Source organism: Ambystoma mexicanum, chromosome 11 (genome assembly GCF_040938575.1).
Source record: "Ambystoma mexicanum isolate Mex_15411 chromosome 11, UKY_AmexF1_1, whole genome shotgun sequence".
Classification (NCBI taxonomy): Eukaryota; Metazoa; Chordata; class Amphibia; order Caudata; family Ambystomatidae; genus Ambystoma; species Ambystoma mexicanum.
Window position 1 is genome coordinate 1,338,026,521 of NC_090934.1, and position 26,089 is coordinate 1,338,052,609.

The 26,089-nt window shown below is 50.4% G+C and overlaps 1 protein-coding gene across 1 annotated transcript in view; it reads left to right on the forward strand.

The window, feature by feature from the left end:
* UNC13C (unc-13 homolog C) overlaps positions 1-26,089 on the forward strand; it is a 1,404,640-nt gene that overhangs the window by 562,872 nt on the left and 815,679 nt on the right. The window contains exon 11 of the mRNA XM_069624856.1: positions 224-393. Coding sequence (XP_069480957.1) covers positions 224-393 — 170 coding nt within the window. The remainder of the gene's footprint in view (positions 1-223; positions 394-26,089) is intronic.

Consider the following 26,089-nt stretch of genomic DNA (forward strand, 5'->3'; position numbering starts at 1 on the left):
TCGCTGAGATTTGGTAAGGATCTACTGTTTGTCCTGCCATACAATGGCCTTATCTTAATCTTTTCTAGGTAAACTCTAATTGTCATTTTCTCGATGCCGGCTCGTCAAAGAATGTACTTGCATGCAGACACGAGTCCGAATACATATGCCTGGTCTGTGTATGGTTTCAGAACGTGTGCTTTGATATTATAACATTTTCTCTCTTTCCATTTGTAATCTGCAGTGAATGCCATAACTCCACTGACAGGATAAAGGTTAGAGTCTGGGATGAAGATGATGACATCAAATCTAGAGTAAAACAGCACTTTAAAAAAGAATCTGATGACTTTCTCGGACAAACAATTGTTGATGTGAGAACACTTAGTGGAGAAATGGACGTCTGGTACAATTTAGGTATTAACAGAATTTTCTTAATTATATTTTACAAAATTGAAAAGAGATAATTATGATGGTATATATTTTTTTTTCCCTGAGACTGCATTTAGCTTCACATACAAAATTAAATGTCACTCTGGCTTTGGGTTTGAGTAGTTAGTGATAATAGATTGTGTGATTATAGATTTTTAATTGCATACAGAGTTTGGCTGAACCAATTATTATTATCCTTTGAGCTTAGAATGGTCTGGAAAATATTAACATGCTTTTTAATCATCTTTGTACTATCTAAATAATGATGGACTAATACAAAATGAATGTTTATCTAGGGGAAACATCTAAATGTGTTTTGCGGACATAATTAATTCAGCAGCTGTTTGTACAAGTAGAAAATAGATAGGGCCCAATTAATGAACCCATCCAATTAAACAAAAAGTCAACTTTGGGCTCTGCACATACAGAGAGAAAATAGAATTGTTTATGTGATGTGTGTATCGATGTGAGAGGATGGTAAAGCTTACTTTAATGCCGTTTAACATGTCCCTAAGTGTACGTTTGTTCAATTATTTAATGTATAAATTGTATGTTAAAGACTGCAATTGGCACTGTACAACTCAAATCAAATATGGCTTTTCATTCTCCATATTTGTTCAAGTAATTTACGTGAATTAAAAGAACTAAAAATATATGGTCTGTTTGTGAAGGAGATGATAGGATGTAGGTGTCTGCGGGTCCTCTTTGTATCCCAGAGGAGACAAGTTAGCCTTTTTGTCTTCAGATGGCATATTTTGCACCATTATAGGGAATTCTTCCAACAACTGTGAATCAACTGACCAGTTTAAAAGATCACATTTGTACAGATTATCTAGTGCAGAGTAGACATTTTGCACGTGTTGGCCTGAGCAAATGTCTATCAAATGTTCTCTGATTGGTGCAAAATCGGCCCGCACTGGAGCAATTTATCCAATCTTGCCCCAGGAATTCATAAAATGGGAGCATTAAATTGGGAAACAGCTTTTCTTTTGCAGTTATTTCTTTTCGTTTTCAGGGTAACATGTATCACCCATTTTGCACATTCTTTAAATTTCAGTTTGAACCTTATCTAAAATGTTCTCTAAATGTAAGGATATAGTGTAGCCGAAATGAGCAATTGTTCACTGTACACGTATGGTTTTGATTTCAGCTATTATTTTTCGACTTGGTTTTCCAAGCACAGCATGGGTCTACACAAAGTGGTCCTTCTTTCAGACATTCAATGATCAAATATATTTTAAACAATAATGTTCAAACCATATTCATATAAATCCAAGTCTCTTTCCTGAGACACCCTGTTCTAGAAAACAATGTCTGAATGAGGTGGCCAACAGAAACAGTATTACATCTATGCCTGTCTGGTGAAAAAAAGTGCTGGTACTTCCACCCGCAGCGTACAGGTTTGCTGGTCAGGGTGACCTGATTTACTTCCAGTCAGGAGCTGGAGGTAAATCAGGCCCCCACTGGCAAAAAACAGCAGGTATTTCTGGCAACGATATTAACAGTGCCCCCCATGAAGCCCTATGGGACTCCATGGAATGGGGAATGATCGCCAGTAACGCCAGGTCCATATGCCGGTATGTGCCGGAATTACTTGCGGGATACCAGGAAACATATAATGACACCCAAAGTCCAAAATCCCTACCCTTCAATAGTCTTTGACCGCCAGGCTATCCTAGCCTCCAATGAAAGAGCTTTAAGCTTTGGCCAACACAACGGTTTGTAAACCTATTCTTCAAAGGCCATGCCTTACCTATGGAAATAATAATCCAAATAATAGTTTCTGGAAGGCTCTCCATTGAGTCACTCACAGTCTGTACTCCCCTCAGTCTTCCTGCTTTCTTCTTGCTTTTAGAAGACAGCCCCTGGGTAAAAGGATCAGTATTACATAGGATCAGGCTCTGTTTCCCAACAGGTCTTTCCTAGACCTTTGTTTAGCTTTACAGTCCTCAGCTGGTCTTTCCTGGACCTGATTTCACTCAGGATTCACAACTGTTCCTTTGTGGACCTTGGCTACTCTCACAATTAGCTATGCTGGTTAAACAGGTGTTCCCTCCTTATGTAGTATGGACCTTTTCAGGCAATTGATATTGTAGTGCCCTCCTGCCACGGGCCTGTTTGCTTTTTAAAGTTCCACAGGACTACAGGTGGAAGATATACTGGCTTGAGCCTACTGTTCCTTCAAGGATTTATGATGTTTTTCCAATCTCCTCCGTCCAGGGCTACATGATCTCCCATAGACTGGCAAATCTGTTTTCTCTGGGATTCTTCTTTCTAGTGGGTTTGTGTGAGAGGCCTCCAAATGTTCTTCTAATCGGTTATTCTCCACTTGGTTTTCTCTCCTGTTCTTGGAGTGGCCATTCCCTCTGATTCTTTCAACCACCCTCAATGAGGATTTATGGTTTAACACTCAACATTGGGTTTATTACTTAATCACGTCTGTTATAGTTAATGATGGTCAGTGAGGTTTTAAATGGAAACACAGCAGGTGTCACCATCTTGGATTTACCTTTAAAATCTTGTTGCAATCTGCAGTATCATGCAGCCTCTCCATTCTTCTGCCATCCACGCTGCTCTTGCAGGAAGCGAGAATGGGCTGCCACCTTCTGACTCATTTGATTCACAAACTCTGCAAGTTCGCTTGTAACACTCCAAGAACTAGGATTGTTTGTGTGCTCCAATTCCTACACTGTTATATCTTTTTGCAAAGCATTCTGGGACTTGAAGACGTTTTTGGTGGTATTCCAGGGTGTTGCCTCTGAAACTTCATATTGCGCCTCTGGGGAAGTAGTGGTGCCTGCAGGATCCTTCCAGACCCACTGTCATCCCTAAGGGCATGCTACCCTCACATATCAGTGTGTGAGAGTTCCTGGAGCTCACTACAATAGCCTGGGGATTCTGTCTTTAAATCACTTTGTCAATAGCCGTACAACCCTGTAACTCCCCTCACCACTGTTCCATACTAGATGTAGATGGATGCTTCCACTTCCTTAAATCTATGAATTCTGTGCTTTCCTAACAACTCCATTCCTAAACTCAAAATGTGTAGGGGCTGACCAACATGCTGACCCTCTACTCTTCATAACTTCTTAATCCCTCCACTACGGAATGGATAAAGTACCCTAAATGTGACTAGCATATGTAGGATTGGACCTTCAGGCATCTAAAGCACTGCCCGTCTAACTTATTTAGTTAGCTATGTGCTATAGTGTTACTGGAGGAGATGTACACAATTAAACACGTTTTGATAATTGTTTTACGTTCTGAAGCATGTTATACCAACGTGGAGCTGACAGGTTCATTCCTGGATTAATGTACCTTCCCTCAGCCATAAAAAAAAAAGCTATAGCAATGTACTGAACCCTAATATTCCCATGCAGAATCTGTGGTAGATCAATTTGTGGCATAGTGCTGTTATCATTAGGTAATGGAAATATGATATCCTCGTGTCCTCTCATTGGTCTGTTGTCCCGCCAATTCTGCCTGGTCTTCCCCACCCAAGAGGTCTTACTGACATCAATGTATTCATATAGTGCTTTCAACCCATCCCCCGCCTTTTCTCCAACCAGAGCTCTCACAGAACAACAATGGTGGTTTGTGTTGTATAGTGTGCACATTCTTGTTACGGGGCGCGGGGGGTCTACCATGGCTGCCTCTAAAGTAGGTCCAGTTTCCATTTGATGTGGTTTTTCTTTATGTCCCTGGTGGTCTAGGGGAGCCGTGCTTATCTCATTACTGGGCGGGCTTTGGCTGACATGCAGTGTGTAGCAACAGCTTTGTTGGAGCTCCGCCCCCTCCTTCTCTTGCTTCCCTTCACCCAGTGCTGTCTGTATGCCACTCCGGTAGGGTTCCTGACTGGTGAGCAGGGCAGTCTTTCTTGTCTTTTGTTTCTCTAGAATTAAAATAAAAAAACGGGTCCAGCACTTGGCATGGAGTGCTGATGTAAATTTTGTACTGCACATGTATAGACTGAGTTTGGGAGGGGACAGGAAATTCCCCCCACACAACTGCCACCATCCCCCTCTTGGGTAAGACTGACTCTGGTGCCCTCTCTAGTATGCCTCCCACCCCCTCTCTCACATATAAGACTATGGCTCCTCATACGTCTAAAAATATAAAATGAATGGGCGGACAACACAGGATCTACTCCAAAATGGCTCAATCTTTTCTCTTCTCAGCAAGGTGACCTATTATGCTGATATTTCCCTTAGGTAGCACCAGCTGCTAATTGCCCATCAGCCCTAGATAATGGCATGCGTGCATGATGGCCATTACTGGGGGCAGTGATGTCCTTACTGGCTGATATGGCCTACCCCTGAGTTGATTATCGCCATTAGCACCCGAGCAGCACATTCAGGGTGCTATTTTGTTTTAGAAATGCCCTAGTGTGTGACCCTCTTCATATAAGGAGCCCATAGTTACATTGCCACAATCAAAAGACATGGGAGTTAACATCATTCTCTCGGCCATTTCCATGGCAGAGATGATGTAAGGGTAGGTCTGTGCTTTTCTTCTCTTTTATAAAATATGCTAAAGAGGAATGGCGAAGAAGGTGAGCAAAGTGCTCGCGGAAGCTCAGAACACAGGCATAATACCAATCAATAGTTCAGCTGCTCCATACTAACTAACGAATGTTGGTGATGCCATACGTGGACTGTAGAATTTCACCCTATTCACCTTTTCTCTCCCTGTCTGCTAAATTACTACCTGCTCTTGTATGGTTACAAGTCATTACAACAAATCAAAAAATAGTGAATGAAATATTACCCGAAACAAAAAGTATCAAATTAATTTTTAAAACGAGGGTCCAGCCCACCCAAACCCCCTGTTACCCCGCACTTTTAAGCCCAACCCAAACCACCACCCACACTTTATATCCCCTACACCTATCCCCCATATATCCCCCAGTTTTTTTCCCGGTATAATCTGTGCATACCCTCTTGTATAATATACCAAAGCCAAAATAACCAGGTTTTGAATCACTTCTACCAATTTCTCTAGAAGATGTTGGTCGGCAACAGCTGAGTTAAAATTGCTCTCAATGTTCTAGGTGACCTGGTAGGGAACTCTGCCCCTTGCGAAGGGTCGCTCCTTGTTGCGAAAGTCACATACCCAACCACACAAGTTCAAAAACATTTGCATTGTATTTAACTTGGGGCACCTATCCCCCACCCCCATACATTGAGGAATGAATACATGCACTTTACAACTATTCTCATTTAGCTAAATGCTCCCACTCCTATACGCTTGATGTAAACTACCAGATTACCAGTGTTGGCGCAATTTTACTACTGTAAAGTGGTGAACTGTGGCATCTGAAACAAAGCATACATCCATTTCGGAGGGTGTAATTTGAAGCAAAAAAACAAAGTCACATCAAACCTGCCCAAAGATCACAACAATGGCTTCCAGTGTCCTTCGCAATCAAGTTTACAGTCCAATGTTACATGAATTATAAAGGGCAAGACTACCTACAGGCATATTCCCCTCTACACCACACAGATATGGACCGTTAACTTGAAAAGGTTGCACACCACCCACCAGCACAAGTTCAGTCTTCAAAAAAGTAGCAGGGCAAAACCCTAACGACTCCGGAAACTGAAGAGATTTGCACATAGATGCTCACATAGAGTTTTTGGAATTACAGTTGATAATAGAATTCTAGACTGAACGAAGTAACTATGCTGTAGTTTAAAAAACAGATTTATATTATGGGCCCAATTTACCAAGGAAGATACAAGTCGTACGTCCACCTTACACCATAATTAGTCATAAGTCAGGTGGAGGTAACTTGCACCTATTCACAAAAAGTACTCGGGACAAAAACACTGAAAGGCAAAAGTAAAGAAAAAGAGTGTACCTCATAGCGGAACTTCCGTCAAAGGCGGAAATTATGCCAAGATGAAAAGGCGTAATGAACCCCCAGAACAGATACATATCAATATCAATGCAAAACAACTATGCAACACCCACAATCACCACCAAGTCACCAGAGAGGAAACGGGACACACAAAACCCAAAATACACCCGTAACACACCACAAGTCACATAAAACTCGCATATTACCACATCATACATGCCTGTTGCATCCTGCACAACATCGCAGTGCACAAAGTTGCATGGGCAGACCTAGTACCTGACGTCAAGACTGATCCACAAACCAGGACACTGACCAGTGGGGAGCCCAGTGTGACAGCAGCGTGAGTGAGGGAGCAGCTGGTAAACAGCTTTTTCACATGAGCATGCATGCTGCCAGAATGCACCACTGATTGTACACGAGACGGTGTCCATGATGAAAGGATGACAATTGCCAGGCACGGCCTGGACACACTCACCTGCCTGACACACCCAAAGAAACAGACATCCAGCCATGCCAACAAATGGGAAACATGCAAGCCTCCACAAACACAGCCACGCACTGTATGAAAAAGCAATGGACAGATACATACAACCAATACGTCACACTGGAGGACCAACATTAACACATTGGATGACCTGTCATGCCTTGAGGAAAGAGTACTATATGCCACTTGCCGGTAGACCATCCGCCATCCAATGGTACAAAACAGGTGCCTGGAACACTTTGTACCTCGAACTTGGGATTCAGACACACATCAACAAGGAGCTGCTAGGGGATGCCAGAAATGACATGAGGCCCGGTTACTGCAGGCAACAACAAGCTGAACAGCAGTAAGAATCAACTCATACAACCACAGAGTACATACAACTCATGATGACACCAAAATGTTGCCCTCGAGGGCACTCACAGTCAGGGCTGGTGGAGAACTGCAAATGTTGATGCACACTGCATATCTGTACTGGCTGGCATGAGAGACCATAGGGAGAGGGCACCACCTGGAACAACCTGGACACAACAGAAAGGTCCAGACACACCATGGCAATGACTCCAACTCACCCACATGAGATTGTACTGCGAATGATCCACCCACCCATTCACAGCGGCTCACAGCTCTCTATAAGTCTGCCCCTCCCGCATCCCTCCATCCAACATGGCAGCCCATGACCAAGGCATCAAAAGCATGAACATCAGTGCACCCACCTGAACAGTCATAGGACACCGTCCCAGACAGCCTGTCCTAAAGCTCCATGACATATCAATCAGTAGATTGCTACATGAATCCTGAATGGACCCCGGGTAAAGACACTTCTCCCCACCACCCCAGCACTGCCGTCAGCATGAACGTGAGTGAAGCAGCAAATACCTGCATGTGCGCAAGAGCAGCAGCATGAGCAACAAACACCATGTACCACAAACAGAGAACTCCTTTACGCCAGGGGGATCATACACTTTATTGCAAATCTCCACATCGCCTCACAGAGGTAGCACAAGTGTTTCTGTCACCATGCACAGCACAGCATGCAGGCAAATCAGCCCATTGATGTCCCTGTACATGATCAACAGGGAGCCACCAAAGAGCAGGTGAATGACCATCACTTCTCTGAAAAATCCATCTTCGGGGACAAATATTCCACAATGATGGCGGCAGGCTGCAAAATTGTATCATAGGACAAGGAAAGGAGATGAACAGTCAAACTCCTACATTGGACATCAGAACCCAACCCCACCCATAGCCAGCAGCAACATGCTTGCATTGAACCATGCCAGTGAAGTTCTACCTCATTGCTATTTAGTGTAATTGTCGATTAACATAAGTGTTTTCCGTTTTATGTTACTGCATTACATTCAACTGTTTGCTTATGTCATCAACAAATGAAACCAGTTTTTAGATCATGGCGACTACACAAATATTTTACTCTGGCAATAAGTGATATATATATATATATATACATATAAATGGCTTCTGTTCTCAATCCCCCAAAATGCATCTTAGTGCATACTACATATTTTCTTATTAAGTCTATTTTTAATATGTCTGACCATGCTTACCATCAAGCAGTTGCCTTAATGTCTTACACACTGAAATTGAACTAGTCCTTGTAAAATTCATGTTACATAATCCAAGCAATATACATTTTGACAATGTTTAATCTCTGTGGGAATATAGAAGGTGTGTTGGACTATAGAAATAAGTTTCAGAAAGCAAATGTAAGCAATATTTTAGTGAAAAATCTCTGTATACTATATGGGATTTTTATCGATATGTCTTAATCCATTTTTCTTTTTATGTCTATAAGTAGCAATAGTTAATTTAGGCTTTCAAGCAGTTATTGTTGAGATATTACATGATTGAAATTGTTCATTAAAATCTAAAATGTAGTTGGTTGATGCAAAACATTTTTGCATAGTTCATAATAAAGTAAGTTTGTTTGCTGATTTTTAAAATGTTTCCAGAAATGCTGCTGCACTTTGTTAAAAGTTATACAATTATTTTAGAGGGGTTGTGTAGTGGATTTTCGGGTAAAATATTCTATGGGTTAATTAGGATGTTTAAACAAGGTGGATTCGTTATCTTTGAAGATAATTGCAGTATTTAAATATTTATAATATGTTTAAGAATTATGTAGGATTTCAAAATTGTTGAAGGAGTTTCATAAGAAGTCTCAGGAGCTGTACATGACTGTCCATGAATTTAGAATTGTTTCCCAATAAAGTCAAAAAGGATTTTTGGGAGACCAACGGGGGGTTCGGAATAAGCATGGCCATGTAAGTGTGGAGCTCCGCATTCGGCCAGACTTTTAAGTTATAGGAATACCCCCTCAAGTGCAGCAGAGCGAGCGGAGAAGAGGCAGACAGCAGTGTGCACGCAACCCACGACCTGGTGTGACCCCCGGTGGGCCAGGGAAGACCTGTAGATCCAGATCCACACATTGCCGGCAAGTCAACACGGGCCGTTAGCGCCAGTTTCAAAAGTACAGTGTGCGGAGGTGAGAAGGCCTGCGGCAACGGACCCCGCAGAGACTCGTGAGCCCCACTGGCCACCAGCACCCCCAAGGAAGGTGCCCCCCCCCACCTTCACTAGAGCACCTGCAAATGCAGAAGCAGCAGTGGGAGCGCCGGCTCCGGTTTATTGATTGGGATGCGGCGGGCGGATGCCCCTCCCCCACCAATACGCCGCAGCTCTGAGGAAGCGGGGGGTGGGCGAGATCCGATCATGCAACAATGCGGGGTGCTCAGTCCCCCTCCTCCTGCTGCAGATATACTAGCATGGCACCGTTATATAGACCCCTTCCTCAGCACCGAATCCCAGCCACTGAAAGTACACCTCAGGAAGCGCTGGCACTGTTGTAAGGAGGGTGGAGACCAATTAGACCCGGTGAGGTGGAAGGCACCCTCCGCCAGCACCATTCCATTGACGGGGCAAGCCTGAAGCCGCTAGCCGGGGAGGCAGCCTGACTAGAACCCTGCAAAGGCTCAGACAAGAGGATTCCAGACCCCCCAGTAAGACGGGAGTGATCCCCCTTTCCCACAAGTCTCACAATGCATATATGTAGGTACTGCAGAGCTGCGGGCGTTAAGGCTGACAGGAACGTCATTCAACCCCTGGCATCACTGACTAGGGCCAAAGGCAGCTCTGACAAAGAGGAGGAAAAATGGAGGGAGAGCCATGAACAACACTGCTACAGTGATACCAGGAGGGACACACACGTCTGTGGAAGCAACATTGAAGGAGAGGCTGGAGCTAGAATGGACAGGACATACATGTGGTACTATCAGAACTCCAAGCATTTAGGGTGGAGGTCCAGGGCTCATTGGGTGCGCTCACTGAGAGAGTCACAAAGGTGGAGGATCGAGTGGAGGCCTTGGAACACTCTCACCGTGCCGCGTATGTAGGTTACGTGGAGGTGGAGATGCTACTGAACGAACTTGATCGTTGGGACCGAGATGTGAGGTCCAAAGTTGACAATATCAAAAACAGAGAGAGGAGGAATAATCTATGTGTTTGGGGGTTGCCCGGTCAAGAGCCAGAAACACCACAGAAGCTTGAAAAGTCCCCACTGCATCTAGTGCGGGTCCTACTGGGGGCCCGACCAGAGCAAGGGATTCAATTTGACAGGATCCATAGGGGTGCAGCGCCCAGTGATGGACCACGCTCGGTGTTTGCAAAGTGCCACTACTACCGACAAGGAGGAAATCCTACAGAAGGCAAGGGTGCATGGCACAATTGAGTGGGAAGGAGATCAGGATTTTTCAAGACCTATCCACCCTGGATCAACAACGCAAATGTAGGCCCCTAACGAAATAGCTTCAAGACAAAGGAGTGATGTACCGTTGGCGCTTCCCCTTTGCCCTAAAGTTCGAACTCAAGTTCGAACTCAAGGGTGACAATTACATTCTGCATCAAGGTGAGGATGCAGACAACCTGCTAAACGAACTACAGAGTGAGGAGACGCAACCAGAAAGAGAAAGTCAGAGACAGCTGAGGGAGCGCTTCAAAAGTGCATTCAATCAGCCTAGAGACTAAAAGAGATGGCAGCTCTACGCGATCAAGGAAGCCTAGGGACCGCCACTCACCACCCCTGAAGTGAGACGTCTGTGAAAGCAGTTTGTTGGAGATAGGAGGGTGATTGAGTTAATGCACAGCCAGTCTTGGGCTCGCTCAGTGGGGGAAAAGACGGCCTGGCTGACCGTCACTCTCGACATACCCTGGTGACCTGGTGAATTCAGGTGTCTCTACATAGTTGGGCTTCATGCCCTGGTGTTTATGTTTTGTTGGTGGAATTGTTGTTGTTGGGGGTTATGGAGGTACTCGGGGGAGGGAGGGTGGGACGAAGGGAGGGAGTGGGGGTGATTGGCATGCACAATGTAGGGGCCTCTGTGACGCACAAGAGGACAAGGACCCGGGGCACAGGTGATTTTCCCAGACAGGGATATGGTTGATTTCACCCATGGTTGTTTTAACCTCAAGGACCGAATTCACCCAATAAGAGGTCAACATGTTCCGGTCCCTCAAGCTATCAATCCTGTTCTCGCAGGAAATATATTTTAAACAAGGTATGGAGCATCCCCTGCAGAAAGGGGCAGTGGGACGAATGTTCTGGGCTTCCAACAGGGATCGTAAAAAGGAAGGAGTGGGAATTGTTCTGGCAAGATTCTTTTGTATGAAGGGGCCCCAAACTAAAAGGGGCTTCGGATGGAGATTCCTTGTGCTCAAGGGCCAAGTGGATGATGTCCTATTTACATTGGCCATGGTGTACGCACCCAAGGCCAGATTCACTTTCATACGAGGGTCTTTGGCACACTGGAGAAATGGGGTGAGAGACATGTTGTAATTGGGGGCAATTTCAATCTAATACAGGACCCGGGACTGGACTGGTGGTCAGCAGGATGGGCAGCATTGAAATAGGTGGGAAAGGAGAATAGAGAATTTACAGCCCTCCTCGGGGACCTCTTCTGGGTGGACGTGTGGAGGCTTCCCACCCTGAGGCGGTAGGATATAACTTCTCCCCCCTACTCTACCTACCCCAGGATAGACCTATTATTAACTCCCAGGGAACAAGCAGAGGACATCACATCCTCCACAGTCAAAACAGTCACATGATCAGATTGTGAAATGATGATGGCTTCCTGGCAGTTTGAGGCAAAAAGAAGGGTCAACCCGGGGTAGCGCTGCAATGATGTTCTTCTTCGGGACCCGGGTTTTCAGGGAGTACCTGGGGAGTGAAATTTGATCCTTCTTCAAGGTCGATGAGACAGGGGAGGTACACCCCAACAAGGTGTGGGAAGCCGCCAAGTTCACAATTCGTGGACTGTTAATAGTGAAGGGGGCACACAGAAAACGGGAGAGTGGACTCATTGAAATTAACCTATGGGAAAAAATCTGGGGACTCAGGGCGCAGCTGAGTGGAGGAGGGGGGGACAGAACTGACTTGCTCCATCTCATCCAAGACAAAAGGCCGACCCTACACGTCATGCTCATGGGGGAGGTCCTGAAGAAACTGAGATATATGAAAACAACAGTATTATGAGAGGGGAGACTGGGTGGGATCTCTGCTGGCGAACAGGGTCAGGGGAGCAGAGGGGACAGAAGGGGGGAGGTATGATCAGCACACAAGGTGGGATACCCGGTTGTTTTGCCGAGTATTATGAGGATCTATATAGGAAGGCTCCAGAGTCAGGGGACCAGACGATCAGGACATACTTGGATAGCTTGGCAATCCCAAAGCTTACCCCTGGGGAAGTAGTGGCCCTGGAGGCCAAAGTCATGGCTAAAGAGGTAGTGGCTGCTATAGGCAGAATGAAGGCAGGTAAAGCCCCGGGGGAGGACGGGTACACCACATCTGTCTTTAAACAATTCCAGAAACTGCTGGCATCTCTGATGGCCAGGGTTTTTAATGCCTCTAGCAAAATCGGCGGGTTCCCCCCACCTTTTTGGAAGCCATAATAGTGGTCATACCCAAGCCAGGTAAGGACCCCATGCACTGTCAGGCATACCGACCCATCTCTTTTTTAAATGTGGATGCCAAGATCTTCGCAAGGGTTCTGGCCAGCAGGCTTGAAAGGGTTCGCCCCAGATTTGTCCATCCAGACCAGACAGGCTTTGGTAAGAATCGGCACAGGCGGACAATCTATGCAAGACCCTACACGTGCTGCACTCACCCATGGTTAAAGAAGAGGGAGCTCTGATGTTGCCCTTAGATGCCGCGAAGGCCTTTGACCACGTAAGCTGGTTATTTCTGAAAGGGGTATTAGCATCGATTGGGATGGGGGAGAAATGAGTGAGTTGGATGGTGGCCCTGTACTTCATCCCTAGGGCAAGAGTGGTTGTGAACGAGGAAGAGGCACATCCGTTTGGGCTGGGAAGGGGAACCAGACAGGTGTGTCCCCTCTCGCCGCTTTTATACGCATTATTCATGGAGCCATGGGCGATAGATTTCAGGATCGATTATCACATTTGTGAGGTTCAGGTGGGGACGGCAGAATACAAGCTAAGCCTATTCACGGACGATACCCTTTTATTCATAACCCGACCAAGTCCTCCCTCCCGGGCCTGTTGGAAAAGCTTGAGGTTCATGGACGATTGTCAGGTTTCAAGATGAACCTTGGTAAATCCGTGGCATACCCGATAGGGCCTGAGAAAACCCAGATGGGGGAATACATGAAAGAACTTGGTTTCCAGGTGCAGTGGGATGGGTCCCGGTACTTAGGGGTAGAGATCCTGGAAGACCTTGGCGACCTATTTGACTGCAACATCCCCCGTTAATGGTGAAAATAAAGGGGGACCTTGACCGATGGGCGAGGCTTAACCTGTCCTGGATGACGAGACGCAACTGTATCAAAATGGTCATCCTTGCCAAATTTTTGTTCCTATTCCAGATGCACCCCCTGATAGTCCCTGCGCCCTTCCTGGATATGGTTAACGTAGAGTTCTGAAATTCTTATGGGCGGGCAAGAGGCCCAGGATAGCATATGGGATCCTCATACGACCAAGGGAGAAGGGGGGCGGTGGGCCTCCCGAACCTGGGGACACACTACAGGGCAACCCAGCTGCGGGTATTTGTCGACCATCTGGAGCCACAATTAGAGAAGCAATGGGTTGCAATGGACAACTCGATCCTAGCACCGGTGACTCTGGGCAAATGGCTGTGCCTCCCACAAAGGGAGATACCAGGAAGAGTCCTCCATCATCCAATGTCGGAAGTATTATGGTCAATCTGGAGGGAGGGATCCGACACGAGGTGGATCACGACCTGGCCATCCCCCCTCAGTTGTATCTGGGCCCCTGTGCTAAGGAATCTAATAGAGGTCCCACAGTAATTCCAGGAATGGTATGAGGCAGGGCCTAGCAGGGTGGGACAGATGTGGGAGGGGTGAATTTGTGTCTATGGGAACCCTGGAGGAACTCCTACATATTGGCCAGCTCTCCCCTTTTCGATATCTGCAATTGAAGGGAGCGCTTATGGCCCCCCGCTGGGGATACAATTTGAGACAGGGGTGCACCACTTTTGAGTCTCTGTTTGTTGTTACAAGGGGGCGACACGAAGGGCTGCATAGCAAGCGTCTACAAAGTGTCTCTGAAAGCTGAACCCCCGCAGGTGCCAAAAGCTAGGGAGAGATGGCCCCGGACCTGCAGAAAGCCATATTGGATTAACTATGGGCCACCATGTGTAGAAGGGTTTCCCAATACACAAGTCTCCCCCAGTGCAGAATGCAGGCTGTTAAGATCCTGCACCGTTGGAATCTCCCCCCGAACTGCCTGGCTAAAATGTATCCAGGAGCAGACTCAAAGTGCTGGAAGTGTCGAGCCTCCAGCACAGACTACTACCACATGTGGTGGGATTGCTCCCATATGCAGATTTACTGGAGGGAGGTCCTCTCCTGGATGAAAGGGGTTGACAGGATTATGCGCAGCCTATCCCTATGGGGGCTCCTGTTCGGGGTATCAGAGGAGGGTGAGGAAAAGAGCATGGAAACCACATGACCCGCACCCTTTTGGTGGCAGCCAGATGTTGTGTGGTGCAGTTATGGAAGTGGAGTAAAGCCCCTACGTAAAGGGAATGGCTAGGGATGGTCAGGACGATCTATGAGATGGAACACCTGACACACATTCTCAATGAGTCCAGGGTCAAAATTGGAGAACTATGGTTACAGTTTTTTTTGCAAAGTATGGTGCTCAGCCCTAGGGCTAGTGGAGTAAGGAGCTCACAATCGTCTCTGCAAGTGGTATTGGGGTTGTAAGAGTTGCGTGTCGAGGGGGGTGGGATCGGACAGGGGGATAATGAATACATAGTAAGGACAAGGCGAGTGATGATTTCGTAAATGTTGTTAATCTTTGTCTTCAAGTGCCTTAAACTCTTGTAACAAAATGCTAATATACTTGATTTTCAACTTTATCTAGTCCTGCTTAATCGCCTTTTGACAAATTTGGCCTAAACTTTACAGGTTCTAAACCCACATAGTTTTAATTTCCTGTAGTGAAAACTGTATTCACGGATAGTTCATGAACCAACCGTGATCAACTTTCCACTAGACCCCCCCATGCATTCTACAAACTCTGTAATAGACATAGATTCCATCCTCCCATCAACTTTCATCATATTGTTGTGTCTGCGATTTACAAAACTTGATCAAATCGTCACGTTTATCCCAAGTAATAACTTGAATCAATGGCAACGTTATATCTAAAGAAAAACATCTTTGGTTCCATCATTGCATTACATTGAAAATAGGGTCTGTATTTTCATGCTCACTGGAACAATAGTTTGCTATTTTAGTTAGGTTTCAATTAAATGCATGCATAATGCTAAAATATTCATAATATAAAACATATGTGCACCCAGGCAAGGGCGCTGAGCCAATCAGGTGGCTGGAACAGAGGGCGAGCACACACATTCTCTGCCCGCAGTTTCCATCCACCTGAGGACGTTCCCCAGAGGTGCTTTTTTTTAAAAAGTGTAATGTGGGGAGGCAACAGGGAGACGCTCCCTGTTGCCTCCCCACCAGCCCACCTCCCAAAACAAACCATTCCCCTCACTATCCCCCTCCCTTCCTACTTTACTGCTGGACCAGAGCTTTGTCTCTCCTCCCTTCTCCTAACTGCCGCCATAGAAATCGAAAAATGACTTAGTCCCTTTTCCCTAAGGCAGTAGCCATCTTTGATTCCCTTTTTTTTCTTCAGTTGATTGGCATCATTTGAGCAGCCAAGCTCCTGAGGAAACCAAAAAAACGTACGCACCCAGGATAAACCAGGGGTGAGAATGGCTTTCAACCCCGCTGTGGGGGGCGGACATGGCCTTAATGGCCCAGAGCCCTCCCTTTGCTCTGACCTACCTGGGCTCTGGCTGGCGATCCCTTAAAGGCCATTATCACCCCACAGATTAGGGGTGAAAGCCATGCATATAATCACTTGACAGCAAATAGCTTCATGAGAGATTCATAGTATACAATTAGACAAAAAGGAAAGGCTTTTACATATTTCCTAGTAACTTGGCATTTCAAATTAGGGCTACGGTCGAATATATGGCATTTCCTGAGGAATAATGTATATCTATTCTCCTAATTGTCAATAAAAATGCTAACAATGTATGTGTCCAGATGTATCCTAATGATGGTGTGTGCTGCAGTATTCCATTGTTATGTAAATTGGTAAAATCCTTGTGTGGTGCACAGACTATTTATTTTAAGATCTGTAATTTGCTGTGCGCTTGTGGTGGAAGGCATTCAACATACAATTAGTTCTAGTTTAACTGGAAGTGGTGCACATCAGCTGGCGATCTATCCTTATATTCCAACTGTCTGCAGATCATTTTGTGGAGCAGAATTATTCAGAATTCCCAATGGTAACTGTGGCACTGGTGACAAAAAATATTCACATAGATTGGTTGCACAACAATGCACATAGCTGGTGGTCCGGCATTGACTAGTTAAACATATACCAACAATGATCACCTTGTCTTAGCAGGCAGTAAGCAGGAGAAATGGGGGTCATGTCAGAGCTCTTTAATATGGCTGGTATGTAGCACTGGAGTCATCCCCATTGCCCAGTGTTAGCTTTACCCACTTGAAACCCAGTAGTGCATTTCTCCGTGAGCTTGTCCTTTTGCCTAGCACATTCTAAAGTAGATTACAGACTTTTCTTTCCCTCTTAATGAATTATAATAAAGCCCACTGCTCCTTAATGAATTACTGGTCTGTCAATGCACCTGCAGCGATAGTTACAAGCCAGAGGGTTCTATTGCTAATAGAGCTGAGAAATGGTGTTGAAACCGTTTCCCGACTTGAGAAAAAGAAAAGCAAAAAAATGTCCGCCAGGGTTCAGGCAGAAGGGATAACACGTAGTCCCTTCTCCATTTCCATGGCGGCCCTTGAAAAGAATGAACAAAAATAAACAAAATGGCTACCATGGAAAGGGAGAATGGACTACATGGAGTCCCTTTTCCCTTTTCATGGCGGCTAATCGCATGCTGGAGATGCCCCAGGAACAGTCCTTTTCCCGGTGCAAGCAGGTAAGTGGGGTTTGGATAAGGAGGGGTTTGGATATGTGGAAATAGGAATGGTGTGTGGGGAAGGGGCAGGGGACACGGGGAGCGTGCTTACCTTTGGTCCCGGTGAGGTAAGATGGCAGCCTCCCGCTCTGAGGAGGCTTGGAGCGGGGTCTTTACCTGTGTGGTAAGGACCCTGTTCCAAGCCTCTTCATTGTCGGGGAGGCCGCCACCCCCCCCACTGGGTACTAATCCTCAGTAATTATTTTTGTTCATTCATCCAGCATCATAGGTTTTTGCTTTTTTTTATCGGATTCCTGTGTCTTGGTTATACTAACGTATATCCCCAGTCTTATTATTTGAGTTTTGTACTTAAATTACTTTTAATGTCAATTCCAATCCTATGGCTACCAACAGCAGTGCCATCAAGTAACATGCTTGACAGTATCTCAAGCCTGTCTTTGTTCTTTGCCATGTATCTTGCTTGTTGCGGTGGAGTGGTCACACCCTGGATTCTGAGCAGATAGAACAGTTACAAATGCAGATCACCACTAGGAATGTGTCTCTATGCAAGGTCTCAACTGTCTGTGACCATCAACAGAGTTTTTCCTCATGTATGAATAATACAGGTGTATCAATCATAGAGCTCTATGGTTGTGAAGTTTCTTAATCATTTGTGTTCATCAGAGGCCATCATTCAGTGACCAACAGGAAATATTTCTCCCCATCTTTGTTTGTTGCTCATTTAATTCAGTCCGCATCCATGACCCAGTAAGTATATGGTAGTGAAGAAGCGAGTTCTACTCCAATCAACTGAACACTAAAAATTGCAGTAGCCCTATTGTCATCAGGGGATTTAAGGGAATTTGAAACCATTATTCAGACATCCTAGTACATTTATTTGCTTGTTCATCACTGTACAAATGTGCATGACATGCACTGATGCACACACCGTATACATTGCATGTGTACGCGCATCCCTGCCATTTGTCATTTTGACTGTGGAAATGCTACAGATTATATAACTAGTTCACAGGCACTCTCCCTAAAACGTGCAGATAATTTATTTTTGCGTGAGGATGCGCCTGGGTTGAAATGTTTTCTAAATTGAGCCATTTGCATTGATAATGTAGCATTATTCACCTTTATGATCATCACAGCGTGCTTCATTACTCATTGGGAGTATTGGGGTGACAGTAGGAAAGTGGTCCTAATGGCATATGCATGTGCGATGGAAACCAGAATTGCATTTGCTTGAATAATTATCTTAACAATAATTCATGTTTTGAGTATGCGTCTAACTCTGACATTGGTTATCTATTTTGCTGTTCATTTGTCAGGTTTGTACTGCAGTTTTCTTGTTTCCTTTGTTTCCTGCCATTGAATGATGCATTATAGTACACGGTTAGCATCCATTAAAAAGGTCATATTAAGAGTATACTCTGATTATACAAGAATATAAATCACAAAGCTAAATTAGAATGAAGTGTCAACATTTAATAACATTATGACCAGGTTGAGCTTATCCTACAGTATTTGTAATGGACTTTTGCAATATGAGCCAACACACAATGCGCTCTTTTCTGGAAGATGAAACCCTGTGTTTCTGCTACAGCCCCAACACATTTACTTTTTAAGGCAAACAGTGCATCTCCACATGTTGTGTTGCTAGACGCAAACTGAATTTCCCATGCACAGGATTTGAGCCATACTCAACATGTCACATTATCTACTGCTTTATAGAGCAGGCACTGCATTCTATCCCAGAAATTGCTCTGGATGTATAGTAATGTATCAGCTTAAGCTTGTATATACTAGCATGTACTTCATGAGCACAGCATCGGTAGTGCAGAGGTTTGTATACTTGACTTGAAGAAAGTAGCTATGAGAGCTGTGGTTGAACCAAAATGTCAATGCTTCTTTTATATTGTGAACTGTTAAGTGGCCCTTCTATTAAAATAATGAAAATAGTATCAGTTGTACCAAGTTTTTGTAGATCTTAATCAAGAAACACTTGGCTATTTTGTATTAATGTAAAGTTACTCTTCACTCTTCTATTTCTTTTTCCTTTTTTCCTGTTTTATTTATTTGACATAAAACACTTGGGGACTGATTCACGGAATTATTTGCGCCGAAAAACGTGGATTTGTGCGCCATTGTACCCGCAAATCCCCATTTGTTAAACAGGGATTTGCAGGCAGAATGGTGCACAAATCCCAGTTTTTCGGCACAAATAATTCCATGATTCAGCCCCAAACTCATTTGAACTAAAATTAAAACAAAATAGAAGAGCCAAAGTGAAACAACCATATTTACAGGCCGATTCATGGAATAATTAGCGCGGCGCAAGTGGGCAAAAACGTGCGAATCGCAGTGGAATAACGAAAATCGCAGTGCAAGTGCGAAAATCGCACGAAAAGCAGCGCACGTCGATTCATGGAAGGCCGTGCGCGAGAAAACCAGCGGATGTGCGATAAAAAAGTGCGCGGCGCACGTTGGCGCACAGGCCATCTAACAGCATGCGCCAGGTCACAGCGAAAATCGCACAGGCCACAGCGAAATTCGCACATAGCGCGGCGCACGCAACAAAAGTAGGCGGAACACGGGCGTAACACTCGGAATGGGGAACAACTTGCCAAAACGTGGGCGTCACGGGGGAAGTACAGGGCACAAGTGCGCGGAAACGCCCACACGCTCGCCTACAACACGTATTCATGGAATAGAATAGGTGAAAAAAGCGCACGCTCAAACCAACGCACAGGCACAAACACGACCGCCACAAGAAAGCAGGCGGTAGCGTCTCTGCGGCTGTAAGAAATGTGCGCCAAAAGGTGCGCCAACAAATAGCACCTATATACTGCCATGATGAATGTCCCATACTGTGGCCCTCCAGGAAAAATGACGTGCAAAGGGGTACCCACAAACACGGACACCCGCTGACAAAAAATACGTGTGCGTGTATACCGGGGTGCGCGGGAAGTCTCACACGCGATTTGCAGGGTACGTGCATCACAGGGGTTCGCGTTAAGTTATTCACGCGATCGGGCCTGGGGGAGCGGGCTACGTGTATTTCAGGGGTTCGCGTGAAGTTTCTCACGCGATCGGGCCTGGGGGAGCAGGCTACGTGTATTACAGGGGTTCGCGTGAAGTTCCTCACGTGATCGGGCCTGGGGGAGCGGGCTACGTGTATTACAGGGGTTCGCGTGAAGTTCCTCACGCGATCGGGCCTGGGGGAGCGGGCTACGTGTATTCCAGGGGTGCGCAGGAAGTTCCACACGCGAATAGCCTGGGCGCGTGTATTTCAGGGGTGCGCGGGAAGTTGCACACGCGAATAGCCTGGGCGCGTGTATTTCAGGGGTGCGCGGGGAGTTCCACACGCGAATAGCCTGGGTGCGTGTATTTCAGGGGTGCGCGGGAAGTTCCACACGCGAATAGCCTGGGCGCGTGTATTTCAGGGGTGCGCGGGAAGTTCCACACGCGAATAGCCTGTGCGCGTGTATTTCAGGGGTGCGCGGGAAGTTCCACACGCGAATAGCCTGGGGGCGCGTGTATTTCAGGGGTGCGCGGGGAGTTCCACACGCGAATAGCCTGGGTGCGTGTATTTCAGGGGTGCGCGGGAAGTTCCACACGCGAATAGCCTGGGCGCGTGTATTTCAGGGGTGCGCGGGAAGTTCCACACGCGAATAGCCTGGGCGCGTGTATTTCAGGGGTGCGCGGGAAGTTCCACACGCGAATAGCCTGGGCGCGTGTATTTCAGGGGTGCGCGGGAAGTTTTACACGCGAATAGCTTGGGCGCGTGTATTTCAGGGGTGCGCGGGAAGTTCCACACGCGAATAGCCTGGGCGCGTGTATTTCAGGGGTGCGCAGGAAGTTTTACACGCGATTTCTGCACGGTACGTGTATTTCAGGGGTGCCGGGGAGTCCCACATGTGATTTGACAGTGTGGGTCCTCCCAGGTGTACCCTGTACACCCTCCACGGCCCCTGCAGGCAGCCCACACCACAGGGGACTACCCTGCATCCCTGGTCATGTCCTGCAGGCAGCCCACCCAACATGGGCATGCCCCCCAGCAAAGGCACATGTCTCCTTGAACTAATGAACACCAACTCATGTCCCCTTGCACCCCCACCCCCCAGCACTGTCGGGCACCTGCCAGCAGGCCCCCACCCATGTCCAACTCATGTCCCCCACCACCCCCACCCCCCAGCCACCAGGGGCACCCTCCACCAGGCCCCCACTCATGTCTCCCACCACCCCCACACCCCAGCAGTGCAGGGGCAGCCTCCACCAGGCCCCCACTCATGTCACCCACCACCCCCACCCTCCAGCCACCAGGGGCACCCTCCACCAGGCCCCCACTCATGTCTCCCACCACCCCCACACCCCAGCAGTGCAGGGGCAGCCTCCACCAGGCCCCCACTCATGTCACCCACCACCCCCACCCTCCAGCCACCAGGGGCACCCTCCACCAGGCCCCCACTCATGTCTCCCACCACCCCCACACCCCAGCAGTGCAGGGGCAGCCTCCACCAGGCCCCCACTCTTGTCACCCACCACCCCCACACCCCAGCAGTAAAGGGGCAGCCTCCACCAGGCCCCCACTCATGTCACCCACCACCCCCACCCTCCAGCCACCAGGGGCACCCTCCACCAGGCCCCCACTCATGTCTCCCACCATCCCCACACCCCAGCAGTGCAGGGGCAGCCTCCACCAGGCCCCCACTCATGTCTCCCACCACCCCCACACCCCAGCAGTGCAGGGGCAGCCTCCACCAGGCCCCCACTCATGTCACCCACCACCCCCACCCCCCAGCCACCAGGGGCACCCTCCACCAGGCCCCCACTCATGTCACCCACCACCCCCACCCTCCAGCCACCAGGGGCACCCTCCACCAGGCCGCCACTCATGTCTCCCACCACCCCCACACCCCAGCAGTGCAGGGGCAGCCTCCACCAGGCCCCCACTCATGTCACCCACCACCCTTACCCTCCAGCCACCAGGGGCACCCTCCACCAGGCCCCCACTCATGTCTCCCACCACCCCCATACCCCAGCAGTGCAGGGGCAGCCTCCACCAGGCCCCCACTCATGTCACCCACCACCCTCCAGCCACCAGGGGCACCCTCCACCAGGCCCCCACTCATGTCTCCCACCACCCCCACCCTCCAGCCACCAGGGGCACCCTCCACCAGGCCCCCACTCATGTCTCCCACCACCCCCACACCCCAGCAGTGCAGGGGCAGCCTCCACCAGGCCCCCACTCATGTCACCCACCACCCCCACACCCCAGCAGTGCAGGGGCAGCCTCCACCAGGCCCCCACTCATGTCACCCCACACCCCAGCAGTGCAGGGTCACCCTCCACCAGGCCCCCACTCATGTCTCCCACCACCCCCACACCCCAGCAGTGCAGGGGCAGCCTCCACCAGGCCCCCACTCATGTCACCCACCACCCCCACCCTCCAGCCACCAGGGGCACCCTCCACCAGGCCCCCACTCATGTCTCCCACCACCCCCACACCCCAGCAGTGCAGGGGCAGCCTCCACCAGGCCCCCACTCATGTCACCCACCACCCCCACCCTCCAGCCACCAGGGGCACCCTCCACCAGGCCCCCACTCATGTCTCCCACCACCCCCACACCCCAGCAGTGCAGGGGCAGCCTCCACCAGGCCCCCACTCATGTCACCCACCACTCCCACCCTCCAGCCACCAGGGGCACCCTCCACCAGGCCCCCACTCATGTCTCCCACCACCCCCACACCCCAGCAGTGCAGGGGCAGCCTCCACCAGGCCCCCACTCATGTCACCCACCACCCCCACCCTCCAGCCACCAGGGGCACCCTCCACCAGGCCCCCACTCATGTCTCCCACCACCCCCACCCTCCAGCCACCAGGGGCACCCTCCACCAGGCCCCCACTCATGTCTCCCACCACCCCCACACCCCAGCAGTGCAGGGGCAGCCTCCACCAGGCCCCCACTCATGTCACCCACCACCCCCACACCCCAGCAGTAAAGGGGCAGCCTCCACCAGGCCCCCACTCATGTCACCCACCACCCCCACCCTCCAGCCACCAGGGGCACCCTCCACCAGGCCCCCACTCATGTCTCCCACCACCCCCACACCCCAGCAGTGCAGGGGCAGCCTCCACCAGGCCCCCACTCATGTCACCCACCCCCCCCCACACCCCAGCCACCAGGGGCACCCTCCACCAGGCCCCCACTCATGTCTCCCACCACCCCCACACCCCAGCAGTGCAGGGGCAGCCTCCACCAGGCCCCCACTCATGTCTCCCACCACCCCCACACCCCAGCAGTGCAGGGGCAGCCTCCACCAGGCCCCCACTCATGTCACCCACCACCCCCACCCCACAGCCACCAGGGGCACCCTCCACCAGGCCCCCACTCATGTCACCCACCACCCCCACCCTCCAGCCACCAGGGGCACCCTCCACCAGGCCCCCACTCATGTCTCCCACCACCCCCACACCCCAGCAGTGCAGGGGCAGCCTCCACCAGGCCCCCACTCATGTCACCCACCACCCCTACCCTCCAGCCACCAGGGGCACCCTCCACCAGGCCCCCACTCATGTCTCCCACCACCCCCACACCCCAGCAGTGCAGGGGCAGCCTCCACCAGGCCCCCACTCATGTCACCCACCACCCCCACCCTCCAGCCACCAGGGGCACCCTCCACCAGGCCCCCACTCATGTCTCTCACCACCCCCACCCTCCAGCCACCAGGGGCACCCTCCACCAGGCCCCCACTCATGTCTCCCACCACCCCCACACCCCAGCAGTGCAGGGGCAGCCTCCACCAGGCCCCCACTCATGTCACCCACCACCCCCACACCCCAGCAGTGCAGGGGCAGCCTCCACCAGGCCCCCACTCATGTCACCCACCACCCCCACACCCCAGCAGTGCAGGGTCACCCTCCACCAGGCCCCCACTCATGTCTCCCACCACCCCCACACCCCAGCAGTGCAGGGGTAGCCTCCACCAGGCCCCCACTCATGTCACCCACCACCCCCACCCTCCAGCCACCAGGGGCACCCTCCACCAGGCCCCCACTCATGTCTCCCACCACCCCCACACCCCAGCAGTGCAGGGGCAGCCTCCACCAGGCCCCCACTCATGTCACCCACCACCCCCACCCTCCAGCCACCAGGGGCACCCTCCACCAGGCCCCCACTCATGTCTCCCACCACCCCCACACCCCAGCAGTGCAGGGGCAGCCTCCACCAGGCCCCCACTCATGTCACCCACCACCCCCACCCTCCAGCCACCAGGGGCACCCTCCACCAGGCCCCCACTCATGTCTCCCACCACCCCCACACCCCAGCAGTGCAGGGGCAGCCTCCACCAGGCCCCCACTCATTTCACCCACCACCCCCACCCTCCAGCCACCAGGGGCACCCTCCACCAGGCCCCCACTCATGTCTCCCACCACCCCCACCCTCCAGCCACCAGGGGCACCCTCCACCAGGCCCCCACTCATGTCTCCCACCACCCCCACACCCCAGCAGTGCAGGGGCAGCCTCCACCAGGCCCCCACTCATGTCACCCACCACCCCCACACCCCAGCAGTAAAGGGGCAGCCTCCACCAGGCCCCCACTCATGTCACCCACCACCCCCACCCTCCAGCCACCAGGGGCACCCTCCACCAGGCCCCCACTCATGTCTCCCACCACCCCCACACCCCAGCAGTGCAGGGGCAGCCTCCACCAGGCCCCCACTCATGTCACCCACCACCCCCACACCCCAGCCACCAGGGGCACCCTCCACCAGGCCCCCACTCATGTCTCCCACCACCCCCACACCCCAGCAGTGCAGGGGCAGCCTCCACCAGGCCCCCACTCATGTCTCCCACCACCCCCACACCCCAGCAGTGCAGGGGCAGCCTCCACCAGGCCCCCACTCATGTCACCCACCACCCCCACCCCCCAGCCACCAGGGGCACCCTCCACCAGGCCCCCACTCATGTCACCCACCACCCCCACCCTCCAGCCACCAGGGGCACCCTCCACCAGGCCCCCACTCATGTCTCCCACCACCCCCACACCCCAGCAGTGCAGGGGCAGCCTCCACCAGGCCCCCACTCATGTCACCCACCACCCCCACACCCCAGCCACCAGGGGCACCCTCCACCAGGCCCCCACTCATGTCTCCCACCACCCCCACACCCCAGCAGTGCAGGGGCAGCCTCCACCAGGCCCCCACTCATGTCTCCCACCACCCCCACACCCCAGCAGTGCAGGGGCAGCCTCCACCAGGCCCCCACTCATGTCACCCACCACCCCCACCCCCCAGCCACCAGGGGCACCCTCCACCAGGCCCCCACTCATGTCACCCACCACCCCCACCCTCCAGCCACCAGGGGCACCCTCCACCAGGCCCCCACTCATGTCTCCCACCACCCCCACACCCCAGCAGTGCAGGGGCAGCCTCCACCAGGCCCCCACTCATGTCACCCACCACCCCCACACCCCAGCAGTGCAGGGGCAGCCTCCACCAGGCCCCCACTCATGTCACCCACCACCCCCACCCCCCAGCCACCAGGGGCACCCTCCACCAGGCCCCCACTCATGTCACCCACCACCCCAACCCTCCAGCCACCAGGGGCACCCTCCACCAGGCCCCCACTCATGTCTCCCACCACCCCCACACCCCAGCAGTCCAGGGGCAGCCTCCACCAGGCACCCACACATGTCCCCCTAGCCCCAGGTCCTGACGATACTCAATCATGGCAGTAATGTGCAGCATACCCAGCACAAACACCCAGGCAAGGATTGCATCCACCCACATAGTGAATGCAATAACATGATACAACCCCAATGG